Source organism: Chaetodon trifascialis, chromosome 16 (assembly GCF_039877785.1).
Source record: "Chaetodon trifascialis isolate fChaTrf1 chromosome 16, fChaTrf1.hap1, whole genome shotgun sequence".
NCBI classification, from domain to species: domain Eukaryota; kingdom Metazoa; phylum Chordata; class Actinopteri; order Chaetodontiformes; family Chaetodontidae; genus Chaetodon; species Chaetodon trifascialis.
Window position 1 is genome coordinate 7814974 of NC_092071.1, and position 27057 is coordinate 7842030.

Here is a 27057-nt window from a genome sequence, read left to right on the forward strand (position 1 = left end):
TTAGCTTTGTCAGAGAACAGGTCCAGGCTCTCTGGGCGATGGAGAGCACGAGCAGTCTCCTTCCTGCTTCCTTTCCTTCCTCCCTTCATCTGTCATGTATCAGTTATTTAATTTTTATGCTTTACTCAGAAAGGCCTCGCGGCGGAGCATCGTCTGCGGTGCATGTGTGATGAATGGTATGATCCGTTTTCCCATTAAGAGAACTAAATTGGAGGCTTTTGATTTATAGTTTGCTGGTGTTGTGAACTGTAAATGGAATCCCTCGGTGTGCCCTCTTCAGGACACAAGCTTTCATGACTTGCTAGGTTTTGCTCCACTAGTAGACAAAAAAGGAAGTCTGTGCTGCCTTATGATTTATAAATCTGCACATGCCCTCAATAATTAAATTCTTATTGAAGTGTAGTACATCATGTGTGCATCGTGCAGTATTAGATCCCTGCTCCAGCCTCAGCCTATAGGGAGCTGGAGTGCTAGGAAGTAAGTTTAAGTTTTTAATGGCATGAATATCTCCCATCACACTACAGTATGAACCTCACAGCTCTACCATGTGCTTCACCGTAGCAGCCTCTCACGCTGAATGACAGCTTGTCCCATAACAGCATCTTAAAGGAGAAAGAACGACTGACCCGAGTGAGGAGATGCGTCTGAGGGATAAATAGGCAAACTTCAAGTCACCGTGGCAACATTCAATCCGCTAGGGGAAACCCTTTCATGAATGTCATCCCCAGACTGCGTGATAAGGTCACCACGGCGCATCCGAGTGTCCCTCTTGGGTTAAATGAAATATTCAAAAACTAGTGCGGGAAGCCGCAGTGCTGAGCTCCCCGCAGAGGACATTGTGCTCAGAGCCGATATCTGATCAAATGGGGGAAACATGCGCTGAATAGAAAGTATCCCCCCCCGCACCACCCACCCACCCGCCATCTCCCCCGCATCCATGCGGGGCAGCTGTGGGCACTTACCTCAGAGCGCCGCCGGTTAGGTGAGCATAGGACCATTTCCAACCCGGTTTGCTGCAGAGATGTGAGGCGACACGGGAGCAACAGTGCAGCTCAGAGCATCACTTGTCCGGTGTTCGGACGACGACGCACCGGGACACCCGCCACCCGGAAAAAAAAAAAAAAAAAGGAACCACACAGCGAGACTTGCGGGATGCGCCGACGGAGTGCAATGCGAAATCCCTTGTTTCTGGAGGACAAGAGGACAAAGGGAGCGCTGTGGGTTTAAGGGGGGAAACTGCTCGGCGCGTTGCACTGATGAGCGACTGACCTCCACATCGCCGCCTGTGCAATGGGCTGGCCACCACCGTGCGTCTGGAGAGGCACGTTTCATAGGCTGGTCAGGCTGATCTGCTGTAGCTGTGGGCTTTCCCTGGCGTTAACACTCGCTCATCACTCAGAAAAAAAAAGAAATACATAAAAGTTGTGTCCCCTAACGCATTTTCAGAGAGATACCAAATGGATCACGCCTTAAAATCGTGAAGATATTTTAGAAATATCGCAGAGACTATTGCGCCTGTCACAGCTCCAAGTTCACTGTAAAGTCAGTTCAGCACTGCAGGGTCGCTACAGCTGCTGTAGCCAGTTGCTTTTAGCTTAGACCCTAAAATGAAGAATACTAACCCTATGATCAATCACATCAATTAAAAAAACCCTACTATTTATATTACTTTGTTCATGAGCGCATGGAGTCAGAGGTCATGGTCAGCTTCAGAACAGCGCCCCCCACAGCTCATTCTGTCTACTTGCTTAAAGGCACTACAGCAAGGCAGCTTGTCGACAATGCTGTTTCATCCTGGTGGTCCCCAGGTGAGGGACAGTCTCTTTATGGACGAGCTGAGCCTGCTGTCCTCATAACAGCCTTTAAAGTTATATGGAAATAATCATTATACAGGCGGGATAATGGACACTAATGTCTCTCTGGTGTTCTACGCAGAGTCTATACTGACCTTATTGTACTTTATTTCATTTTATACATTTCCTTTGGCATCAGTATAATATTCTTACATCGTAAAATGTATATTGTACCATTTTATTTGAGCATACTGTGAGCACAGACATACAGTGAATGTTGCCTAAATTTACATATCCTCTCATAAAGGTCTGGATCATATCATTATAAGCATACACTTTGATTAATAGCATGCCACAGCTAAAGTAACGTAGTAAATCTGAAATCTAAGATTACTTCCATACATAATGACACATTTTCAAAGCAGTTTTTGGCCTAAATTTCTGGTAAAGCTGAAAAAATACATATGTAGAAGATGACTTCTACAGAATCTTCTCCTTCTCCTGAATGACTTGCATTTTCCCCACTTACCCCATTAACTACTCTTTCTGTTTGGGGTCCTGTTGAGCAAGGCACGTAACCCCCACAGGCTTGCATTAGAGGGTCACGGCTGTTCTGGACAATCTCATATAGAAGTGAATGAAAATCTGAGTTTAAAACTAGAACTTGTGTTTGCTGCAGTGGAGTTTGCTGTTTTTTGGGCAGTTTTCTGTAGTACAAGCTCTCTTTATACATGAAGTTCTCTGGCCATTAAATACTAACTGTAAGACACATCCGTCCATTATGAGGACTGCGCGGTTACTTGTGTCCCCTGTTAATTGAGCCCGCCAAGGTCGAGAGGAGGATGGCTGAGCGGTGGGACTGTGGGAGCAGAGATATGCTTACGGCGCACACTGCACATTTTCCTCCTTTTTATGCCTCTCCGTCATGCCAAGACACACTCAGTGTGGGCCATCCATCTTCATACGGAGGGAGGAGACGGACCCCCAACTCAACACGCCATGAGAGGTGACGAGCATCCCTCAAAAGTAGGACAATGTCCTGTTGGGCGTTTGGCAGCACCGGGAAGTGCGCTGCTCGTTTAGATGAGATGAGTGATGACGGTGTCATATCACACCTGGACAGAGACGGAATAAAGCTACTTGACACGCGGGAAGCCTCGGCTTGTGCCAGGGTTGTCCTAGTTTTGGAAGTGTGGACGTGTTTGTGCCTGTAAAGAGAATCGGTCATATATATAAGGACTGGTTATGTTAGATACAGATTTGAATTGATGAATGAAAACTGTTTGGAGCACTTCAACATGATGCTTTAAGAGACTGGACTTTAAGACTTCAAGTTTAAATCTGTGAAATTAGCCCCATCTGGTGGATAGAAAAGACAGTAGGCGTCTTATGGGAACAGAATTAACAGTAAAGGTCTTGATCAGTCTTACAGTCAATAATCAGCAGATATTCCAATGCTTCATCAGTACAGACAGTTAAAGCTTTTCTGTTGGAGCTGTACACATTTCAACAGACATGTTTGACACCTGAAGCTTATCTTAGTGCAGGAAGTTACTGCAGTTTTTCCTATTGAGATACACACACATAATGACACTTTCTTAAATGCTCAGATTACTCAGCTACCAATGTAATGTTCATATATCAACATATTAAATTCTCTGGTAGTCTGGCCTATGCACATTTCAACACTTTGCTGGAGCTTATTGACATGTTTTGCTTTCTTCTTTCTTCATACGTTGAAATAATAACCATACACTGTAGCGGCACACCTGCGCCAGTGCAATAAAGGTCCGAATACCTTCTGTGGTTCCTTCAGGTCAAACATTTGAATTATCTGCCCTCTTGTTGGCCTCCGGACAGTCTGTCTGTCCATTACAAAGGATCCAGGAAAAAAAAAACACAAAACAATAAAAGCATGGATTAGTTTCATTCCAAAGCTGCTTCCACATGTATTGAGTTGGGATCTTGAGACTGAAACTGAAGTCACTGTCATGCTTTGTAAGCCATCATGCAGTTGATGCATAAGGTATCAAATAATTGTACCCGACTTGAGTATTTCCACTTTCTGCTGTAATTCTACTGTACTACAGTTCAAAGACAAAACACTTAAGTAAAACTTGTGGTATTACAACTTTCACTTAAGGAAAAGATGTGACTACTACTGAAAACGACTTATTTATGGCTTCTCAGCATTAATGTTTTTAGGCAACAACAGCCTCTCAAGCCTGTTTTGATTCTTCTGTACACATCCGTGCTGTCTGATCCGACACGCTGGGTTGTCGCCGGTCATTCCTCTGCAGTTGCATAATAATTGTGGAGTAAACAGAGGGGTGTGTTAAAATCTGTCCGCATGCATACGTGGCTGCGTGTGTGACACAAACAAACAAAGGTTCTGTTAGTGCAGAGGTGTCGGCGAATCATGGCGATCTGTAACCACTTGTTGCTTGTTTGGTCCTTGGTGCCGCTGGTGCTGAGCTACCCTTTCTACCCACCAACATGCTACACCAAGGTGCTGATCATGGCCAGAGAGCTCACACAGTGGGCTGCAGAGTTAAAGAGGGACCATGAAACTGTAAGTCAGTGTTGTCACTCCTCTACATTTCTGCTCTGCATGGATTACATTTAACTCTCAAATTGTGTTTTGGATTTTTTCTTGAATATTATATTTTATTACACTAATGACCACACTGGAAAGAATAATTTTATTCTGTCTTTTACAGATATGCATTAATTTAGTTTAATCCCATCAAATAAAAACACAGCAGGCTAAATGTGGGCTAGTTTTAGCATGTGGGTATTTAAAGTGTATTAGATTATTCTTCCAGTTTTGAACTTTTTGTTTCATATTGGGGTTTTTTTTTCCCATCCAGAGTTTCTGCATGGCACACATGCCAGATCTCTACCTTGACGTCCATGTAAGTATGACTTTTTAGTTACTTTTAATTTAAATTAATTGTGCATTTAAATAGTATTTGCTGCTTGGTGTATAAAAATGTGCTATACAAATGAAATTACCATGCCTTGCCTTCCTTTCAAATTCCTTCCTTCGCACTGTTGTGAGTTATCTGGCTGTCCCAAACCTTTCTACGCTGACATCTGTGGTGCTTTGACCGAACGCCTCAGCCGTAAATCATAACGGCACCCAGGGACACTAATTGCTACTCATGCCATCAGAATTCTTGTGTGATGCACAAAATGAGCACCTACATCTCCCTGGTGGAGGGCCTGCGACAGCGCCGCTGCGCTTACACCAGAGAAGTGGGGAAGCTGGGTGTCACTCTGAGGCAGCTCCTCATCATCATGTCAGAGAAATGTCACGGGGTAAGACGAGACAGACGCTCAAATTAAGCACAACACAATTAATAGTACTGCAGTAGTACCATAAAGGTGTATCTGTTTGTGCCATGAAGATATTACAGGCAGAGTACAGGGTTGCACCTTTGTTGCAGGGAGGTTGCAGGCCTCACATGGACGGCCTTATTTGTGCATGGGAAAGACTGTTTTGTACATTGTCTTTACTTTTAATGGACTACAAATTTTTTAAAAAAGTGACCTGAATGGAGAAGGGAAAGGTTGCAGCAGCAGAGTTAGTAGAAGCTGTATTGTTCCATTTGGAGGTCTTTACAGTTTATTCATATCTCTGTTCACACGGTCCTAACAGTGTCCAGGTTTCTCCTCACATGTCTGCAGTTGTTGATGTCTGATCAACAAATAATGCTGAGAAACCTGCATGAGATGCTTTCATACCACAGTGTCCTGGTTTCTCCAGGTAGCATTTCCAGCTCCCTCTAACCAGGATTTGATCTTATCCAGGTTTCTTAAACCAGGATAACGTGTTTTTGGATACTCTGAAAGCCTGATTATAATCAGGATACCTGTGCTGATGTAAACACACTCACTGAGTGATTGTTATTATGACAAAGGCATTACCCTGAAACCAACTTTCTTAAATCATTCCAGGTTGTTTTCAGTCCCAAATACTTGGGCTACATTGTTGATTGTCGTATTCACAAGTAGAATACAGCAGTAATCCAGCACTGAGGTTGATTAAGGCTACTATACACAGACTTTCCATAATAGAGTCTTTGATAAATAAAAGAACTATCTGCTGTATGTCGTCTGAGCACCGCAGCCCAGCAGGAAACAGAAAAGAGACTAACACTGATGAGATGCATTCTGACTGACTGCCGCTTAATGCATCACTCAGTGGGTCATTTCACGGGATTAAACAGGGTTTATGATGCAGATTATGAAAAACGTTCAGTACTCTGTGGATGTTTGATCCCGCTCACCTGAACAGTGACAGCAGACACATCTGGGCCTGGTTTGCTGCAGACCAGGCCACGATGTCTCCACAGAAGGTGACAGTTAATTCACTTTCACTGCGGTCATTTGAGTTCAGCTTCAATAACAGGGATAGGTTGAGCTCTAATTATAGACTGTAAATAGAGTAAGTGGAGTGCGAGTATGCACGTGTCATACAGGTGATTATGTTCCAGTGGATTGTGTTTGTGCCTGAAGAGATCCTGAATAAGGATCTTCATAATTTCCACATGCTTCACTAAAAGACGTCTTTGTCACCTTTCTTTTTTGCAGGACTTGGTGTTCACGATCCACGACTGTGCTGCGCTGGAGCGCCGAAACGCTGGAGAGTGAAGACACACCAATACTCGTCCTCTGTGTGCTTTTTTCAAGCATCAGCAATGATTCAAAGACTGATGTTGAGTTTAAACCTGCGGTAACTGTGGTTTTGCTCCTAAAAAATGGACTTTAACCATCTGTTTTCTAACTGTAATGGGATTTCCAACAAATCTGATTTATCAAACATAAATTCTCATTAAACACAATGATGTGTCACAAAAATTATACTGCAAAAGCTTATTAGTTGCTCCATGCGTCAGACTTTTGGACTTGCTTCCTTGTCCACTGTCATCTCCATCTCTCTCCGCCTCTGCCAGTAAAGCAGAAAATGTCAATTTATGTCAAATATAGGCAGCTGTATAGGGAATCATGGTCTGTCCATCTATCTAGTATATATTTTGTAGTATGCTCTCGTAGTCATAGGAGCTGTACAAAGCGTACACACACACACACACACATATATAATGGTGACGTCAGTAGTGTGAAGAGATTTCTGTGAACCTCTGTGGGCTTGTATGCACTTGCATCTGCTCTGTAGGGATTTACAGGAAGCGATGTGATGAAATCTCTCTTTCACAATGTCTGAGGATTCTCAGTCATCCAGGTCAAGGTGATCCAAGGACGGTTGAATCTGGGGCAGCTGGACTTTGGATCTTTAGGATCTCTTTCGCAAAGTATAAAGAAAGTGACATTAGGGAGCGTTTAACAAGGACGTTGGTTTGAACAGCTAAAGTATCTACACATGTATTCAATGGTGAAAAGTGCATTTACTCAAGTATTGTGTTTAAGTACAATTTTAAGATATGTGTACTTCAGTATTTCCAATAAATATAGACAAGATATAATCAACAAATAAATGATGATGTTGTAAATTTCATTAATATAATAAATCATGATGTAATATCATGGATGAGGTTAAACCTTTATCCTGAATCAGTAGAGCTGCTGGTGAAACACAACATGCCAAATTATGTTTTCCAGCTCAAAGCAAAGCGTGACACCACCCCTCTGCCACCAAGCTTCCTGTCCATAATCGCCAACTCAGCAGTTAATTGTTTTGCTAATCTTTCCTTAGAACTGAGAGCGAAAATGACTCAATGGTAAAGTGAATGAAGGTCAATGAGTTTCACTATGAAATGATTTCTGCATTATGAAGGAGGATGTCACCTGACATTCACTGACGGATATCTCAGAGCTGCCGGTGCGTACATCCTCCATCAGTGTCAGCATTGTAGAAATGTAGATCAGCGTTAACGAGACTTGAGTTTCATGTTAAGGACAACAGTCATTTGCACAGAGAGCAGTGGATCGGCCCAAAGACGAGCAACTGCATGTAGTGTAGACCCAGCAGACATAATTCAAACACACAGACAGCAGCCTTGTGATCCCATAGGGCTTCAAAATGTTTCCATAATTGCTTCATCTGCTATTTCATTGATTAATGAATTTATCAGTTTATTCTATAAAATAATGAAAAGTGTCTGACAAAGAGCCTAATATCCAAACATTCAATTTAAAATGGTAAATTTAAAGCTGATAGAAGAAGAACATGTTTGGCATTAATGCTTGATAGTTCAGTCCTCCAAATAAGTGTCAGTTGATTGTTTGCTGATCGATAATCATTTCAGCTCCACTAATACCTTCATCCTGTGCAGCTGCTGCTCTGACCGCTTTGTCTCCTTCGTGGCTCACCGAGCTGAAGGCGCCACTAGAGGGCGCCACAGCACCGCCTGTGCAGGTGAGGAGCAAGAGAGCCGAGCCAGCGTGTAATTTCAATAAGAGAATAAAAAACCACAACCTGATTTTAAAATTACTGATCGTCAAAAGATTTTTATTGATGAACTCTCACCAAAAAGGCTGAGTCTCTCTAAAAAACAAACTATAATCAATAATATCAGACATGGCGATGATGCAGCTGGGTGTGAATGAGTGTCAAAGCAGAAGTTGAGCGGCGTTGCTGATGGCACAGCTGTTGGAGATGTCAGAGGACCCGCCCAGCGCCAACCCGGACATGAAGTCCTCTTCACCTCATCAGCGCCACACTGACGACGACGCGCTCCGTCAAAGAAACTACATTTCCATGACGGCAGCGGGAGGGTTGTTGAGTAACAAGGTGGGGCGTTTTCGAGCAGTGTGAAGCAACAAGTTGCCCTGACAGACAGGAAGGCAGGCGGCTACTCCATCGTGTTTCCAGCGGCAGGTGGTCACCGCGCGTCCGGCACTCACCGCCGTTTGTGAATGGGATTACGAGCGCAGAGCCTTCAGAGCTGAAATGGACGGAGTAGAATAACTTCTTTGAATCAGAGCTGATTTCTTTTTCTTTTCTTGAAGAAGCAGAAAGTGAGGATAGGTAAATCGGCAGATAAGTTTTTATTTTTTTCACGGGTTTCGCGTCTCTGCGTGCGTAATGCTCTCCGCGTAGTGCCTTCTGATACCTGGCATTTTCTTTGCATTGTAAATAATGGCACTCGCTAGATTCAGCAAAATACTCCGTCTGCCCACTCTTGAAATCAAGAAGAAGGTCAAGCAGTACGAGCACGTCCATCGGGACATCAATCCGAACGACATATGGGAAATACTTGGCGAGCTGGGCGACGGCGCGTTTGGGAAAGTCTACAAGGTAAGATTTTAAAGTATCGAGGCACCCGCAAAGCGGCCATACTAGTGTAGTGAACAATTTACGTATAGTTCCTAATCCTCTCAAACTTTTTTGGTAATTTGCGCACCTGTTGCCAAGTTCATTAACACCTTTGGACAGTGTAAAGGTTCAAACGCTGCTCTCTCATCTCCTCCCATGCCCAGTCACTCTTACGTTCTCCCATAAAGATTATCAGCTTGCCTCTGCCACACCATGATGAAATATCGCCAATTATAAGCTACACCTCATCCATCAGTTTCCATTGTGAGTTATAGTCTCTCTATTGTGATGAACACACCTCATATATCCGTCTTTTCTTAGAATTAAGCCTGTAATAGAGGTGTGAACCGCTTCAGATCACCTGTGGACGCTTCACCATCCCACCATTGTTGGGATTGTGACTAATGTCTCAGCTATGTCGTTGTTCCAGAGTTCCCCTGTAAATCAAACTCAGGTAGTCACATGCTCTAGCTTTGGGTACCATGGGAGTGTTTTGCAACACAACCAGGGGATGAAAGTTTGGGATAATCATTCATTTTTCTCACTTTGGTGTCCTCCTGGAGTAACATGCTGTAATTTTAAATCATGAAGCGCATGCAGAAGAGACAACCCAAATCTCATTTTCTGCAAACATCTGCAGTGCAGAAGGTGTAGAGGAGTTCTCAGTCACCCACCCGACTCCTCCAACCCAGTGCGAAGCAGCCGCAGTGACAATGAAAGCCCTCTTCATTACTTCTGTCCTTTCCTCTCAAACCTCAGCAGCACTTTTGGCTCAGTGGAGTTATTTAATCTGGATCTGTTCGCTGGTCGGTCCCCTCCGAGAAGCATGGCACAGGCGCTCTGTGTCTGCACTGCCCGGCGGAGCACAGTGAAAGTCTTTGACACATCGGGGGCCTCAGTGGAAGAAGTGATGCCTTACCAGAGGGCTGCACCGAACAGAAAATGTAGTCTTTTTAGAGGACTCCACCTTATTTAGGTATTTTGCTTTTGCTGCACAGCACTGTACGCACGCAGTGGAGCAATGAATCGAGCGCAGACATACAGTAGGAGGATGAAGTTTTGAAAGTTCATCAGTCCAGCCTTGCTTACAGTATGTAGCCACAGGTCTGAATCCAACATTGCATACGTTGTCCTCCTATAATGTATCTTTTGAGCAGAGCGAGCATGTGAGACGTCCTGTGGACAGCACAGAGAAAACAACGCAGTATAAACAAACAGTGCTTTCATTTTGCTTCGACTGGCTGAGCACAAAGTGCTTTAAGTTTAAAGGCGTCTCTTAGAAGTCGCTTATGGTAAATACAGGAGTTGTTTTTACAGTGCAGATGCAGACGCTCAGATTTCAGCTGCAGAGTTGTTCAAACTGAAGGCTCGGTTGATTTCTGGCTTATCGGTGTGTTGAGTCCCACTTGAATAACTGGCAAGCTTTCTGAAATGTTATGCCTCCCAACTATGTCTTTCATATACAAATGTCAGGCCTCTTCGTTGGCTTCTGTTCCCTCTCCTTGAGAGAACTGGAGGAGGACAGCTCCACACCTGCATCTGTCAGGCAGAGAGGGAGCAGACGACAGCCAAGAGAGGAAGTGGTGGGACTCCGTCAGGGGACAGCTTCCTCTCACAGCTCCCGAACCTCAGAATAATCAGCTCGTCCGTGGGAGTGAAAGGCCTCAAGTGGCAAATCGCACATGTTTTCCGTTGTTAAAGTGTTTGATAGAGCAGGCGTGAGGGGGAGGAGACCCCACATCTCCGTCACAAGTTCAATCAGCTGTTTTTCAGACTGTTGGAGGCGAGAGTCAAATAGAAAAAGCTGGTTTTGAACGTGTGACAGGCAGAAGAGGAGCATACTGATCGTCTCCTCATAAGAAGATGAGCTCTTGTCGTGTGTGTGTGTGTGTGTGTGTGCGTGGCAAGCAGCGCTGCACAGGCAGCTCCTTTTGTTTCCAACATCTGTCTTTGAGATCGAGCACAGACCTGTGTGAGCGCGCTGTTGGTTGAGAGTACAGAGTGCTCCTGTCAAACTGACTCTCCAAAGGTTAATGTCACCGCTGGGAGAATAACAACTCACATTGTTACTTAAGGCGACTGTTGAGGACAAATCAAGCTCGTGTGTGTCGCAGGAACGCTTTCAAAGAAGGATCTCATAAAATGCAATTACCTGCAGGCGCGACTGTGCTTTTCTTTTCTGGCCCAAGACCAGATTTGTTTTTCCAACCTTTGATTTTTGCCCTTGTTTTTTGTTGGTGAAATATTGCATAGACTTTCAACACATTTATTTGCATGAAAGTTTTATACATTTTTAATTAACTCACTAAGAATTCAGATGAGAAGTTCATGAAGTGTAATTCACGGTTGACATTATGTTCCTGTGTATAAAAAAAGAACCAACCTACAGACGTGTTTAACCAGGCGGCTGAAGCACACAATTTGACAAAATAAACAAAGCCGATGCAGAGTGTTCATTTGCAGGTTCGTGCTGTCAGAGCCACACTGAAGGAGACACGTGTGCACAAACACGCTGGTGTTGACATTCTCAAGTTTTCTGTGTCACGCCGTTACGGTATCGCTGTCCGCCATCAGTGAGACAGTGTCATACAGCAGTTAAACGTGGGGACATGAAGACTGTGCTTTTAGCAGAGTTGTTTGCCGTTTTTGCTGCATCCTGGCACTCTCTGATTGGTCCAGCCCTGGACTAATAGCTTTACCCTTGGACCCAGTTAAAGGAACATATTTAGCACTCTTCTCATGGACCAACAAATGGTCTAGTGTTTATTCGCGTCTCATCTGAGTCTATTAGTCTATGGTCGATTAGTGTTTTTGAAGTGCAGTTTGTCGTACTTTTAGATTTAAATCTAAAAGTTTCATTTAATTGTCCCATGTTTGATGCCCCATTCTTAACATCCTGCTCGAAAAGTTGTACCATTTTATATAGACCTCAAATAACAAAATACCACAGTAGGATGTCTCTCTCTCTCTCTCTCTCTCTCTCTCTCTCTCTCTCTCTCTCTCTCTCTCTCTCTCTCTCTCTCTCTCTCTCTCTCTCTCTCTCTCTCTCTCTCTGGGTTTTATTCTCGCCATAACCACTTAAACCTCTCTGCTTAAATGACAGGAGACTGTCTCACTTCGTGTCCACCCAGTGTGTCACAGGTTGTTTTCTGTGCAGTCTGCCTATGCATGCTTGCTCTTGTTGGAAAGAGCGTGTGCGTGAAGATGTGCGGCTGCAACTGAAGCATGAAACAGAGGAGTTGTATGGCTCCCCTCGCTAATTAACGGGCCACGTGCCGCTGAGTGCGTTGCCCTGCTGCCGCTGGTGAAGTGTTTCCATGGGCACGCGCAGGCTGTGAGGTTACGCTCCATCAGATTCTCACTGCGCGATGAAAACCGCAATGCATCTTATCCCGGTCGGTGTGCTACTCTGGATTTAGCCCTGTCCTTAATAAGTATTGTAGTACTTTTAATAGAGATGTGTTCAAGTACAATTTCACTTGAACAATGTGGCTCATGTCAAAAATGGGAAAACACTTTAATGAGCACAATTTCTTTTGGTTTTGGACTTATTGGAGTCAAAGAGTGTGGACTGTGAGTGTCTTTAGATACAACGTGGGTTTAAGGCCCAGTCTCTTTCTCCTTTTAACAGAGTTAAGTCATTCAGAACTGTTGGGTATGATCAGGTTGGGCCTAACGGGTCTGATTGTCCTTCAGCCAAGGAAAGGACAGAATTGTCCCTGGGGCCTTTTTGGAAATCTGTAATCCATTTTGGCACCAGAATTTGTTTTTTGAAAGTTAATTTATGCACATTAGGTTTGAATAATGTGTAATTCCAGAACAGGTCTGGGTAATTGGGCTTGTGAAGACAGTTCCGGGACAGATGTTGAAGGACAACTGTATTGCTTTGTGGCACAAAATAGGACATGCGTCGTGCTGGTCTGACTTGCAATGACAGATGGTGGAACGCAAGTGAAAGGCTTATGGAAAAATCACTTCAAGCATGATTATCCTCTTCAGTTAAGTGAAAGAAAAACACACTGGGTGTCATCGGGGAGGGGGGAGGGGGGTCACAGGTTGCAACATCCTCTTTGCGCAGAAAAGCCACAAGGGTTGTGTGTGAAATGCTACCGTCTTAATTTAGATTATGGCGGTGCCACAAAGACGTATGTTGAAGTGCCTTCACTGAGACGCTAGTTGGGAACTCTGGGTCTAATCTCAGGGACCAGCTGGGCCCACGGCGGCTGATAAGAGCTCTGCTGGGTGGGTGTCGGCTCAGCATGCTGGGAGTCACCTTCGTCCGTCGTGATGACACTGTTACAGAAAAGCCTCCTCAGTACGTCCTTTAACTGCTGGCAGTTATGGATCAGTGACGAGCTGGAGGTCGAGGACTTTATTGAGAATTTATGACGCTGATTTTTAGTCTCGTGGAGTCCGTTCTCACGAAAGCAGAACGTCACACTTGTAGCCACATACCTTTGCTTGCTCTCTGAGACTTGGATGTGCAGTAAAGTGTGGTGTGTTGTATGTCTTGGTATTTTTGTTTCACTTTTCTTTCTTGGGTGTTAACAGTTAAGTGCATCACAAATGTGCATTTCAAGCTATTTCAGATCAGTTCTGATAGAGTTCCTCTAAATACTGGCATGTTGCAACACCTGTCCGGGCTTGGTTTGAGCAGCACCCTCCAATCTGTTCTCCAATCTGTTGTTGCTTCTGTTTTGTCCTGTATGCTGCATTCAGGAAGTGCAGCTCGTCCGTCATAAGATTCATGCTTTTGAGATGTTGTTCGAGGCTTTGCATGAGTATGAATGATTGAAGGCTCTCTGTGGCATAACGTGATTTCCCGCCTCACTGACCTGCTTTGTGCTCGAGCCTTTGATGACCTCAAGGTTTTGAATGTGGAACATTTTGCGATGTTGATCAAAACTTTCACATCCTGAAAAGAGTCATTGCTCCATCTGGGGGTGTTTTAGTTTGAACACGCCCAGGTGGATTATGTGAGTGCATAAAATCCTGCTTTCATGCAGTCAGCAGGTTCTGTAAGACAGTTGATAGAAGAAAATGTGGCAGACTTAAATGTGAGTGCCTTTCGTCCGCCAGAGTCATTAGCATTTTAAAATATTGGCATTTTCTGGAAAACAGATACCTGCATTACTTTGTCTCTTTAAGGCTGGGGTTAGTGATGATAAAGCAAGTCCCTGCTTTGCAGCCTTGAAAGAGTGTTTTAGTCACTTTCCTGCACAGTAGATATTGTGAATCAAGATCATTTACAACCCTAAGCATCAAAAACAGACCCCAGATCAGGCCCATCCATGAACAGAATTAATAGTGACTGCAGTCAAGGCTGCTTCTCACAACCTCTCCATAAAGATATTATCACATCCATGTTTAACAACCTGTGCACAGGCATGAATGCATGATTTGCTACCCCCGGTGTTAAAGTTTACATGGGAAAAAGGACTTTTCATGATACATTTTACACTGTTACGTTTGTGTTTTTTGCATAAAGTCATAGAAGTGAATGGGCCTTGCTGTAGAAAAACATGGTGATCCAATCAAGAAGTGTTGGTATTAGCAAGGGTGTAAGTCATATGAATGCGATTTTCTTAATTTTCCATGTCAGCCGTCTTCCTGGCAAGCTGCACACAGCCCCAACAACCTCTGCCAAGAAGGTAGAGCAGTGTGTACTTTGCCTGAGAGGCAAAATCCAGGGCAGAAAAGCTACTCTCTAGGTGACTCTGATGAGAAATTCAATTTTTTTTTTTTTATCATATTTAAGTCTTTTTTTTATGAATGAATCAACCAAACTGTAAAACTGAGGGCAGCATGTAGCATCATCCCTCCATTCCCAGGGGAAATTATGCCCTCGGGTCCTGAAACTTGACAAAGATTTACTCTAAAAGTTTGTTCTCTGACACAACTTGTCTCATGTCTTCGTCCAACTTCTGCTCTGAAACAAATCATCAGCCTACATGCGGCTGTTTATCACACTTTGCTCGTGGGCCTTGTTGGTCTGAATGAGAGATCATCACCTCCACTCCACTCTGTCAGAGGTGAGCTTTTATTAGCTGCCGTCATTATGTAGGAGCTGAGAACCACATTCCTGTTCACAGACACATGGCGGGGAGCCTTCAGAGGAGGGCTGGGTTACAGGTTTATGAAGGGGCAAAGGTCTAACACACACACACATTCCCCTGGAGGGAGCCGTGTGTGTGTTAGTAAAGACTCTAACGCAGAATACACGCTGAAAATTCACGTCAACATGTGGTATGTTCATTCAACCTGGAGGTGATTGACCTCAGGGAAAGTTCTCTGTGTCGCCGGTTACAGGGGGACCATCTGGGCCTCTGACACTTTGATTAATTATTCCTCATTCTTTTCAGCCAGTAGTCTAAATGCACAAAGGCTCATAATTGTGCTGTAAAAATGTGAAGGAGTTGATGGTAAAAGTTGCTTTTTAGGTTATTTTCACGCTTGTAACTCACCGTGGGCTTCATTTCCATTTTGAGCGTGGGCCAGCACTGTGCTTTTAAGCCAGCACGCCCACAGTAATCATTAATACCTTCGTCAACACAGGCACAGAATTAAACGTTATTATTCCCAGCTTGATTCATTTTGAAAAGACCGTGCCTGAATGCTAACAGATAAACACACACCAGGCCGGGAGTGTGTGCTTTTAATCATGTGTTTACTTAGCCTACATGTACATGCAGTACAGTATGTTTGTATACCAACGCATGAGGCTGTAACATCTGCGTTTGCATCTTTGCCTTCTCCGAAGCTCCTCTCGAGCAGCCGGCGTGCCTCTCGGTCATGCATTGTGGCCTTCGGACACAGTGGTGGTGAAAACAGATGGATAAATATACGGGACAGATGGGGGGAGGTATACAGGCAGGGATGACAGACACATTTTGTGAGGGAGACAAAAGCTGGAGAGTGTGGCAGACAGTGAATCATGAGGGAGGAGGGTGGGGAGGTGTGCTGCACATACGCTACAGTAAGAGGATTAAAAACAGGAAAAACAACATGCAGGATGTTCAAAAAGTTAGATCATACTTGAGGAGATGGAGGAGTAGAACTGGAGGACGACTGACAGAAGTAACATGAAAATGGAGAAAATGGGAAACAGATTCCGGCTGCAACTAGCGATTATTTTCTTAGCTGATCATTTAGTTGTTTCGTCTATAAAAGCCCAAGATGATGTCCTCAAATGTCCTTTATGTCCACAACTCAAAGATATATTAAGTTTCAATTCAATTGCTCAAACAAAGTAATCACTTATAAGGGTGGAGGTACAAATCTCTCCTTTTGTTTCTCTAACTTTTCCGTCCAAATTGCAGTGAAATGAACGATCAGCAAATCATTGATGGACTCCCATTGTTTTTTTTGTGCAATCTATTGTGTGTAATTGTGTCCTCAGGGGCTTTGTTAGGCGTAGAGCAGCACTAGGACTACTATATGATCTGCTTTTGTGTTCCCATTGTGTTCATTTAGACTGGATAGAAGAAAATATTTTGGCATTTAGGTGGAAGTCGGTGCGTCCACTGGTCTGTGTCGCAGAGTGCATGTGGTCTAATAAGACATGAATATTTTGGCCCTTTTTGGCAATTTGTTCAAACCATAGAAGAGCGAGATTTCTGCCCTGTTGGGTCCTTGTGATAATCCATCTGCACTTAGGCTACATGAAAGCCAAGCCACTGGTGAACAGGAAAACGGCCGGGCAGAGGTCTAATGAGACGAGCTGCGAGATTTAGCAGAAACGAGTCCGTCTGATCTCCATGGAAACCAGTCCCAAACAAAGCCCAAGACTGTTGCTCTGCTCCGGAGGAGAGTTTTGAGGCGATGAAGAGTCAGTGAAGCGTTATTTTCCCTCGGTGTGGCTGCAGGAGCTGCAGTGTGTAGTTGACTGTATTCCTCAGTCTTGCAGTGGTGAACTGTTATTATGTAATAATTCACTGAGGTTTCCCTCTTTTTTTCTTTTGTCTACTCGTCGCTTTATTTTGACATTTGTAAACAAATTGAGAATGATGGAGGTGCCTCCTGGGCCAACTGGTAACGATTAGTGTTGTCTCCTTAAACCTTGAATTATGCCTCTCTGGGCTGCATGTGGGCGAATGTGCCCTGGGGTCCCTCCGAGGTCTTTCTTTATACTTACACTGTATGTATGTTTGCTTATTTTACTCCAAACTGGAGTTTCAACCAATCAACTTACTTGACTGACAGGTCCGCGCAACATGTTGTTGACAGTCTGAAGGTGTGTGTGTGTGTGTGTGTGTGTGTGTGTGTGTGTGTGTGTGTGTGTGTGTGTGTGTGTGTGTGTGTGTGTGTGTGTGTGTGTGTGTGTGTGTGTGTGTGTGTGTGTGTGTGTGTGTGTGTGTGTGTGTGTGTGTGTGTGTGTGTGTGTGTTGGTTCCTCTGTGACCTGCAGTTACCAGTAACACCCCTCTGTGTGCAGGTTTGCAGGCATGTTTACGAGTATCTTCTGAAAAGTGTAATTCCAGTGTTACTCAGATGGTTTGTGTGGCAGTAACAGTTGTTTTTGGACCATTTGCTTCAAATTACAGCATCCGATAATGTTAAAAGCACAGAAAATGCATCATCCCTCTCCATGCAGTGTTAACAGATAAAGTATATATATTCAAAAAACAATTTCATAACTCCTGTAATTGCTGAAAGACATTGCAAAGATGCATTATTGATTCCAGGTTTCAAAGTCAGACAAGAATGCATATATATTCACTTTTTAACAATGCATTTGTGTGTCCAGTGTTCTTTAGTCGTGCAGAACTTGCTACATATTGTATTGACAAGATGCAATCAGCACATGAACGGTATGTAATATATGTTGTACGGTATGTAGCATGTCAGGATGGGAAGTAAGGTGGGCAGCAAACTCTAAACCAACAGCAATGGTAGAAAGCGTTTCTGCCAAAGGAGTTAACCTTAAATGTCACCAGTCTGACGGAGCCGACTGTAAATCAAGTGAAGATGTCAGTCAGTCAGACGGGAATTTGTGTTTGATGGGAGAGGCAGCTGCTGCTCTTTGAAGGTCGCTGAGATTAAAGTGTGTGAAAGGATGACGCCTCCTCCTGCAATTATTTCCTCATTTCAAACATCTACACACGCCTGTGCGTTGATGTCACACTAGCTCGAGGGAAGTCAGGGGGTCCCATGTGAGACACAATGAGGCGTTTCAGTATGATTTCCTCTCTGTGTGGTGTGTACATTTGGTAAGGTGTGCACGCATGTTTGCGCACTGTACTTGAGGACCCTCGTGCACGCCCTGCTGCACATTAATGCACGAGGCTCAGTTCTTTCAGTCCACCTTCTTTGTCTGCTCCCTCAACCATCTGAAGGCCAGAGGTGCATTCCTCAGCCTTGTTCCCACTGAGATGTAAGGTGTGTGTATGTGTGTGTGTGTGTGTGTGTGTGTGTGTGTGTGTGTGTGTGTGTGTGTGTGTGTGTGTGTGTGTGTGTGTGTGTGTGTGTGTGTGTGTGTGTGTGTGTGTGTGTGTGTGTGTGTGTGTGTGTGTGTGTGTGTGTGTGTGTGTGTGTGTGTGTGTGTGTGTGAGAGAGAATGCCCTTGTTATGCTTAGGAGGACATTTGTTTAGTAGAGAGGTCAGCACAGTCTAACATTACCTTTTTGTGGCTCCAGGGGGGGATGCGTTAAGTCCAATGAATCGCCTCGAGTGATGTCACTTGACTTAGTGTCAGCTGGCGGTGAAGACTAGAAGTTTGAAACTGAAAAAAATCTGGACGTGTGGAGTTAGAAAGCCCACTCCTCATCTCTGCCTCAGGTTAGCGGCTTGAGGCTGCATTAGTCGCTACTAGCATTTCTGACTTGAACTGTTGGCGGTTGAGCTGCATTGTGGGTAACATGAAGAATGAATCCAGTCAGTTCATTTTGATTCTTCTCCTTTTGTTCGGCAGTGTTACAGAAGTGCAGTGCTGAAGTCGGTGTCGTGTTTATCTAAGAGAATCAGAGGAGTTGACAGACTTTGCTAATGTCCTGTTAGCTTTGCTTTGCTACTCTCAAACTGGAGGTGACTCTCTCTCTTGTTGTGTCTGTGTGGGTTGGTGTAATTGCATGTGTCACTCTGCCTCTTCCTCTGCAGCGGGACGATAAGGCACCAGATGAAACCATCAAAGATGAAGCTGTAGTCTGGTGTTGTGCGTTGTGCACACAGGTGCATATATGCAAGTAGGTCTTCTACTGGAAATCAGGCCAAAGGCGGCGAGTTTGTTGAGGCTGCCGGTTTTGGTGCGGGGAGGGGGGCGAGTAGCGAGGAGCTGGGATGTTAGCAGAGAAGTGAAAGTGTCTGATGTCTTGGCTTGTTAACAAACTGATTGATGGGTTGATGGCGGGAGGAGACGTCCTGTTGACTCACACTGTGGGTTAGTCTGGTGGGGGCAGCACGGCTTCTCCAGAGCTCTGTTTGACAAACACAAGCTCACACACACACACACACACACACACACACACACACACACACACACGGCAAACTGAGATAAGTATGAGAGTGTGTTTTGCTGTGAGCCTGCTCTGTTTATTCAGATGTTTTCCCACAGCCCCTGTAAAGCGTGGAGGCATCAGACCCCACCAGGCTGTTTAGTCTGCCGTGTTTCTGCAGGTCAGTGGGTGGATGTAAATACACATGTGCACAGTGGGATCGCCTCCGCACAGGTGCAACTGTGTAACTGTCTGAAAAATTAGCATTGGAGGTTCTTGACAAACGGCGCAGCATGGATCGCCAGCGTTCGCCTCTTGTTTTCGTCTCTATTTTAAGTCTCGCCTCGTGCTCGCCTCTTGCAGCGCTGAACTTGTGGTTCTGTCTGCAGGCGCACATTAATGTCGAGTTCACCCACAGAATCCCATCAGTCAGCATTCACAACATTCTGTCTCTTAGCGAAGGCTGAACATCATGTGTCGGACGCCTTGCGCGTCACCCTGAGTCACCCCACGGTTCGCTTGTTTGATGCTTTTCAGAAAGGCCGCGAACAATCTGCTCATGTTTACATTCACTTCCCTTTGTTACTCAGAAATTCTAGGAATTCTACATCTATGCGTCTGTCTTAGTTTAGCCACACGGACACTTGTTGGTTTTTGTGGTTCCTCCTTTCCCCCAGTTGCTCAAGGAGGGTGTGGAGTTTCCTGTTTTGTCCCTAAATGTTAGTTAGTCAACATTTTAATTGCTGGCCCGTGTTTTTTTTTTTTTTTTTTGACGTTTTGGATTCTCTTTGGCTGCAGCTATGTCAGGAGAGTCCGGCTGATAGGCACGTGGAAGCACAGAAAAGCTAGTTTCATTTACTTTTTTTCTTCTGGCATACAGCAACAGTGTGTTTCTGTGCACCCTCTTAACATCGTGCAGCCACACCCTGTATCTCCCCCATTGTTAATATTTTCTGTGGACGTTTGAGTGGTTGAAACATGCTCTCTCTGGAGAAGTGAAACTCTTGAGTTTATAGGTTTGAGGCCTGCCATTACTCATCCGTGCTGAATTTAATATTCCTCTTTTTCTCTGTTTTTCAGGTCAGGAACAAAGAGACGGGAGCTCTGGCTGCCGCCAAGCAGATCGAGACGAAATGTGAAGAGGAGCTGGAGGACTACATGGTCGAGATTGACATCCTGGCTAAATGTGATCACCGCTACATTGTCAAGCTGCTTGATGCATTTTACCATGACAACAAACTGTGGGTAGGTGACACAGGCATCTGGTCGAGACAACCAGCTTTAAGCGTAAACCACAGACTTGACAGCCCGTCTCTCTTTTGGTTTTGTGTGTTTGTTTGTTTGTGTGGTTTTGTGTGCGCATTTTAGCACTGGAGAAACAAAGGTAGAAGTGATCCACCAGTGAACATTACTTCAGGTTTTGTGCAAAGCTCACACATTTGATTTCAATGAACAGACGGACAGTAAGCTGCTGCTGCTGCATGGGATCACCGTGATGAGGGCTGCTACTGCATTAGACTGGTGCACAATGTACCTAAAGCACCTTACAGTATCTGCTGTCCACGCTGTTACCTTCCTCACAAGACGTACTGTTTTCACTGCGGCCTCAGCGTCCATCCACCGAGTTTTCTTTGCGGCCTTTCCAAACAGAGCCACAACACACAAATCTGCGGGGAAGTGGAAAAACAGACCTTTTAACCATCTAGTGTTGGCGGGCTCATGGGATGTTGTTATTTCATTGCAACAGTATCTCATCCCGAGTATATTTCTCCCACATATGAAAACTCTGTTGAAAAATAAAGAGAAGAAGAGTGGATTGCCTAAATGGGGATGACACAAACCCCCCCAGGGTGACATAATGCATCAGAAATGCCCCAGTCCTCATCCTGATGTTACTGCAAGAACCAGGATCAATTTCAGTTTGGTGTTTTCTGCTCTCCACTTACTTTTCCTCTCCACTCTGGCTCACTGGGTCAAGTGTAAACTTTTCACCTCCCTCTGTAATCTCTCTGTCTGTCTGGCCAAGGAAAATAATAGTGACCTCATGCTGGGGCACGACCTTGAATATCTGAGGAATTACAAGGCAGCGTTAAGACTAAAGATAGTTGTGTTTTTTTTTACCTCTCCACTTGTTATGTTATTATAAACTTAAGATTTAAAGTTTGGATTTATCTTGAGTGTATTTTTATGCAGAAATGTACTTAAGAGTGAGTGAATGAGACACATTCATTGTCTTTTGTTTTCCAGTGGCCTTTCTGTCATCAATTATCTGAACAATTGGTAATTGTTAAGCACATTGTTCAGTTGAAATTCTTTCAATTTCAGTCCTGGCTGATTTGGCAACACCCGTGGTTACTGTGGTAACAGCAAGTGCAATTTAATACTACAGTAAACACTCGCTGAGCAGCTGCTGTGACAAAGATGCAACAGTAGAGCAACTGGTGTGTCTGTTTACAGCTCAGCCAAACAAGCTCGCCTTGGTTTGATAAAAAGAAAGTTGGTCAACTATATTGAACAGCCGTGATCTGATTTCATGCTGAGCACAGCGCAGTCTGATGCGCCCCAGCAGGTTACCTCACGTCTCACCTGTTGAGCACTTTTAATGTGAAGTAGTGGCAGTAGGATGTTCAGTTTGCATAAGCACCAACTTACCGAGCTCAGCTATTACAGTACAGTGTTCAAAGAGCAAACATTAAACAATAAGTCTGTTATCAATGAGATAAAATTACACTGGACTACATGAATGTTAGTGTTAAAGAATCTGAATCCTGCACAGGAACGGCAGACCCCGCCACCACCAATAAAGTCTGCTATATAGAGACACATTCACACTGCTCTCTGTCTATGAAAAGAGGTTTAAACTGATCAAACGGGATCAGCTCGTCAGGTTTAAACAGTTTCTGCAGGTTGTTGCATTTGTGTGGTGCCCAGCTTTGCCACATCACAGCAGAGCCAGTCATGGTTGACCATAGCTGAAATTCCTGAGCGTGGAAGGTGAACGCTCCCATCAGTCAAAGCCGGACTGTGACACGGTGTTAGTTTGTGCTGATAAGTCTCATATACAAACATCTCCTCCTGCTGTATTCAAACCACATGCTTCCTGCGAGTGTGTCTTCAGTCAGCTTTCACTTTACTGTCTCACTACCAAGCTACTCTCAGTCTCTTGTTCAGCCTCTATTTTAAGAGCAGCCATCTTTTTCTGGGTTAGTATAGAAACTCACAGCCAAAATGGACATACGAGCATCTGACCGGCAGTAGAGTAATTATATACAACAGTGAACAAGCCCTGCACCTCTTTGCTTTGAGTGTATGCACCAGCCTCAGCCTCAGGATCTCAACAATTAGCCCGGTGGTTGGCGGTCAGGCCTCAGTAACCTCCGGTTTGGTGGACTGGGCAGGGGTGAGGTGATGCATTCCAGTGCCGACCCACCCGTTCTGCTCTCTGCGGGGCAAGAGAGGGATAGAGGAAGAAAGAGAGACAGCAAGAGAAGGGCTGTTTGTTCGCTTCCAGGAACAATCTGGTCTTGAGGCTACGGCGGGGCAGCCAGGCCCACAGCGTGAGAAAAAGAGGGCCTTTAACATGGGGACGGGACTGCTGACATCGGCACACCGAGGAGAGCGAACGAAGAGAAAGAAGGGAGGAGGAAAAGGAAAAAGAAAGGCATTAAACAGCCTGCCTGTTTAAAGGGTTGTTCCAATCATCCCTTCAAAGCCCGGTGGAGGTTACAGAAGCTGATGCACCTTTTTTCAAGGGAACTCTAAGCGTCCTCATCAATCGCTGCCATCAGCATCAGTGGAACTTGTTTCCTTTTGCCTCCTCCACCCTCAAAACTGCCCCTTCCTTGACTTATTGCATGTTCTGATTAATAGACCTGTTTATCACCTCCACCATAAATATAGAATATCAACAACAACAACAACTGCAGCTTTTCTAGACCAAAATTAAGAATACACTGTTTCTGGTTTTAAGATGGGATATTTTGGTTTAACCCGTTAAATGCAGTGTGATCTTACAGAGGAAGCAACAGGTCACAGAGTTTTGAGCATTCCCATGAGTATTTTATTTCTGTGTGTGTGCATGTTGTACCCAGAGCCTGTAGTCTGGCAAAGAAGGACGAGAAGATTCAGCCCCGGCTGTGAAGTCATGTTGCTTCGACGTTTTATATTTTTGGATTGTCTGGTTGTTATGTAGTCGGCATTATTTGCGTGCAGTGAGGTCACCATCATTGCACCGGCTGTGGTTGCTAGGAGGTCTTTGATGACACTGGAAAGCGAATTGATAGGCGTCAGCATGTTGTGCCTTTGTTGGCGCCACCTAAGAGACACAGTCATGTTCAAAGAGTGACACGGTGTAACAGTGCGTCTGTGGTTCAGGTTTTATGCGGCCTTATTTCTTTCTCTTTTCCGTCTTGCAGTTTCTAAGCAGGCAAATAGCCTTTCGACTCCGGACAAAGTGAGGTGGGAAATCACTGTGAAAGTACGGGAACACTGCGATGTCAGCGATGTCACTGCTCCATTTATTTTAAAGCTTTGTGGATTTTGTAGGCTGCGTCCAATTTGGTTTATCTTGGATTAAAAGGATAAAAGAGGTGCTCAAAAAAGAGACATTATTTAGATAGATAGTTCTCTTATTTCCTGTTAAAACTGAAATGCTGGCTTCTCCAAACAGGTGGCATGTGATACGCTGACTGTTTGGTCAGTTTGGCAAAGATGCTGCTACTTATACCCCTGAGAAGTGCTGCATGTTTAGCACTGCGCCACTTGGTTCACGATCCTGTGAATGTACTCCGCCAGTGTTCGTGTCCTTGTTCTGCTCTCTTTTATGTGGACACAAATAAGTGTGCGTGTGTGTGCGTGATAGAGAAAGCTTGTGTCTGTATGTGTGTTCAGCCCATAGCGGCTATGTTTTGCATGTAGCTTGACCAGTCGGGGCACATTCTTCACCGCAGCGCAACATGTCATCCAGAAGTCTGGCAGCAGAGGCGCTGATGGAAGCACAAGCCAGTTGCTCGTGAGGCAGTATGGTGTATTACCACTGCGGAGTGGCTCGTTTAATTAATTGGAAGGGGTTTCTCTTTTGTGTTGAACAGAAGAGAAATAAAAATAATAAATGTGTGGTTAGCGGTGAGCAGCAATGAGGAAGTGGTTTGGTCCAAAATGTGGAAACGTCCCTCATCATTAATCAGCATTAACTCAACACTGTATGGAGATATAGTTGAAACACATCCTAACAATCATTTCAACTTCCGATATGTCACAAATTGACTATTTCTGCTAGAATCTGACATCCAAATGTTAATTTTAAAGGCCACCCGGAACCTGAAACCGCACACAAACAGTATCCTAGAAAGCAGATTAGCAGAGTTTTAGTGTTGAACTTTTATACTGTTTATAATATAAATTAAATATGAAAATATCTGTAACTTTGATTTTTGCTCATTTAGACTCAAATATTTAACGTGACAGACAAATGTGTGCAGATGTTTAAGGAAATACAAAAGTTGGAATCAGTGGACCTTCATTCAAGATGGGAGGTAAGATGTTAAAGAGTCCAGGACAAAGTGAAACATCCTTTATGACACTTGACAAAGCCCTAAACTAAAGGGCTTTGTCAGTCTAAACGTCACAAAGGAACATTGTCTCACTTGGAGCTGCACGCCAAGATTCCTCATCTTCCACAGTGTGTGTGCGTGTGCCTTCATGCCTCTGCGTGTGATTGGAGCTCTGCATAGTTCGTCTGCACGTGGTGTGTTTCCACCTTTTGTCTGGACTGAAACTCTGCACCCTGTCCAGTCCCAGGTTGAGGCTTTGACGGTGTTGTCATAGCAGGCAGGACTCCGTCATTCAAAGAAGAATGACGTCGCTCAGCGGGTATGCTGCACAGCACCTCGGGCTGATCTGTGACCGTTTGGATTCGCAGGATTCTCATGAAATCCTGTGGTGTCTTTATTATGTTTGGTCCTACTTGAATGAGGTTTTCTGACAGTCTTGTGTGTGTGTGTGTCTGACTATGTAAGGAGAGGAAATGAAAGGTAATTGTTGGAAGTTGCTATTGGCCAACAATACACCATTTAGGGAATGTGTTCCCAGAATCGTTCTTCCTCTTCTGCGTGTCTCTCTCTGTTTTTACTTCACTGCTTAAGTGGTATTATACGTTTGGCAGTGTGTCTCAGGAAGTGTGTGTAGTCACAGCCGGGCAGTTTATCACACACTTCAGTCTGACTCCTGCTAGTGAGACTCACAGGAAGTAGCCTGCCATTGGTCGGCTGCTCCAGTTGACATTCTCTTCACCTTCCGCTGTCTGTGTGTGACCTGGTTGCTAACGGTATGAGCGTGGGGTGCCCCTATAGCTCAGTCGGTAGAATGTGCGCGCCATGCATTGAGGCTGTCAGTCCTCTGCAGCGGCTGCAGGTTCGACTCCCACCTGCAGCTCATTTCCTGCGTGTCGTCCCTTCTCTCTCTGCCCTCTTTCCTATCATATCTTCAGCTGTCTCTATCATAAAGGCTAGAAAAACCCCCCAAAATAATAAAAACAAAAAACAAAGCGGTATAAGCGTAAAGAAGCTATCAGCTGCTGCCTTTTCTGCTGTTTTGCAAGGGCACCGTCGCTGCATGCAGGGGTGTAGCACTCCCCAACATGATTGTAAGCGGTTTAGAGAAATTATTAAAGCCAGAGTGGTTTTGCATGGAGACGGGTCTGCCTCTGCGAGACTGGAATCCAGCTGTCCACTTTGCAAAGTGTGTGTATTCCAGTACTTTCACCACAGATGTCAAAGGGTGTTGGAGTGATGAATGGCAGTGGGAGTGATGACATAAAACATTAGCTGTCTGTCTGTGCAGCCCGCACTGAGGACTGAGCTACTTGGCTGCATTAAAAACTTAGAGAATTTATCTCTTTCCTCTCTTCGTCCAAGTGCAGCAAATGTAAAAACTCACCTTGATTCCCCCTGGGTTCACCGGGTACTCAACAGATGGATGGGGAAAGCGTTTGTTTTTTCAATGTGTGTGTGTGAAAGAATAGAAATGCCACCACACTTTTAACAGCTTCCACCAAAGGCAACAAAACCTCAAACAGGTGGAACTCAGTTTTTCTCTACTCTGGATGATTGCTGTCAGGATAAAATCACAGTTGTTCAAAGCAATTGCATGTCAAACTCTGCTGGTGTTACGGGAATATATTCCACATATTTTAAGAAAATAGCAGCAGTGCTTTGCTCTCACAGTCAGCAGCAAAGAGGCATCTTCATCTCATCTACATTCCTTCTTTTCTTTGGCATTGACACGATAGTGTGAATGGTGGTGACTGGGAATGTTGCCAGTTTGTTGTTGGTGTTACCTTTTGTGGTCTCTGTCACTCGTGGAGTATTGTGTGTAAGTTATTTATTGACATGAGCTCATTTTACTTTCAGGTGTTCCTGTAAATTACCGCAAGCTTGTATGAAAGTGTTAGTTGCGTAACTTGTGCATGTGCTGCTGATGAAATGTGATGTCTTCCTCCTGTTGCTACACATAAATCCCTGAAAAGGGAGATTACAGCTGTATTCTCATAAAGCTCG

At 44.5% G+C, this 27057-nt stretch overlaps 4 protein-coding genes across 4 annotated transcripts in view; 2 read left to right on the forward strand and 2 right to left on the reverse strand.

Annotated features, from left to right (window-relative positions):
- Window positions 1-1351, reverse strand: part of stk32a (serine/threonine kinase 32A) — a 64899-nt gene extending 63548 nt beyond the window's left edge. Inside the window, exon 1 of the mRNA XM_070983622.1 lies at window positions 963-1351. The gene's annotated coding sequence lies outside the window, so the exon portion shown is untranslated. The remainder of the gene's footprint in view (window positions 1-962) is intronic.
- Window positions 1352-4212: 2861 nt separating this feature from the next.
- On the forward strand, window positions 4213-6449 carry LOC139344998 (cytokine-like protein 1). Its single transcript, XM_070983445.1, has 4 exons — window positions 4213-4365; window positions 4664-4708; window positions 4968-5114; window positions 6390-6449. The coding sequence occupies exons 1-4, from the start codon at window positions 4213-4215 to the stop codon at window positions 6447-6449; spliced, it is 405 nt and encodes a 134-aa protein (XP_070839546.1).
- A 2217-nt stretch (window positions 6450-8666) lies between these two features.
- stk10 (serine/threonine kinase 10) overlaps window positions 8667-27057 on the forward strand; it is a 39295-nt gene continuing 20904 nt past the window's right edge. Inside the window, exons 1-2 of the mRNA XM_070983765.1 lie at window positions 8667-9054; window positions 20582-20746. Coding sequence (XP_070839866.1) covers window positions 8896-9054; window positions 20582-20746 — 324 coding nt within the window. The 5' untranslated portion in view covers window positions 8667-8895. The remainder of the gene's footprint in view (window positions 9055-20581; window positions 20747-27057) is intronic.
- sh3pxd2b (SH3 and PX domains 2B) overlaps window positions 21067-27057 on the reverse strand; it is a 66379-nt gene continuing 60388 nt past the window's right edge. The window contains exons 16-17 of the mRNA XM_070983761.1: window positions 22794-22943; window positions 21067-21168 (exon numbers count right to left, since the gene is read on the reverse strand). Coding sequence (XP_070839862.1) covers window positions 22843-22943 — 101 coding nt within the window. The 3' untranslated portion in view covers window positions 21067-21168; window positions 22794-22842. The remainder of the gene's footprint in view (window positions 21169-22793; window positions 22944-27057) is intronic.

Bases quoted from the DNA above. Each gene is read 5' to 3' on its own strand.
- LOC139344998 (XM_070983445.1), top strand. From the start codon at position 4,213: ATGGCGATCTGTAACCACTTGTTGCTTGTTTGGTCCTTGGTGCCGCTG. The intron at 4,709-4,967 runs GTAAGTATGACT...TCATGCCATCAG, and splicing joins ATCTCTACCTTGACGTCCAT to AATTCTTGTGTGATGCACAA. The intron at 5,115-6,389 runs GTAAGACGAGAC...TCTTTTTTGCAG, and splicing joins TGTCAGAGAAATGTCACGGG to GACTTGGTGTTCACGATCCA.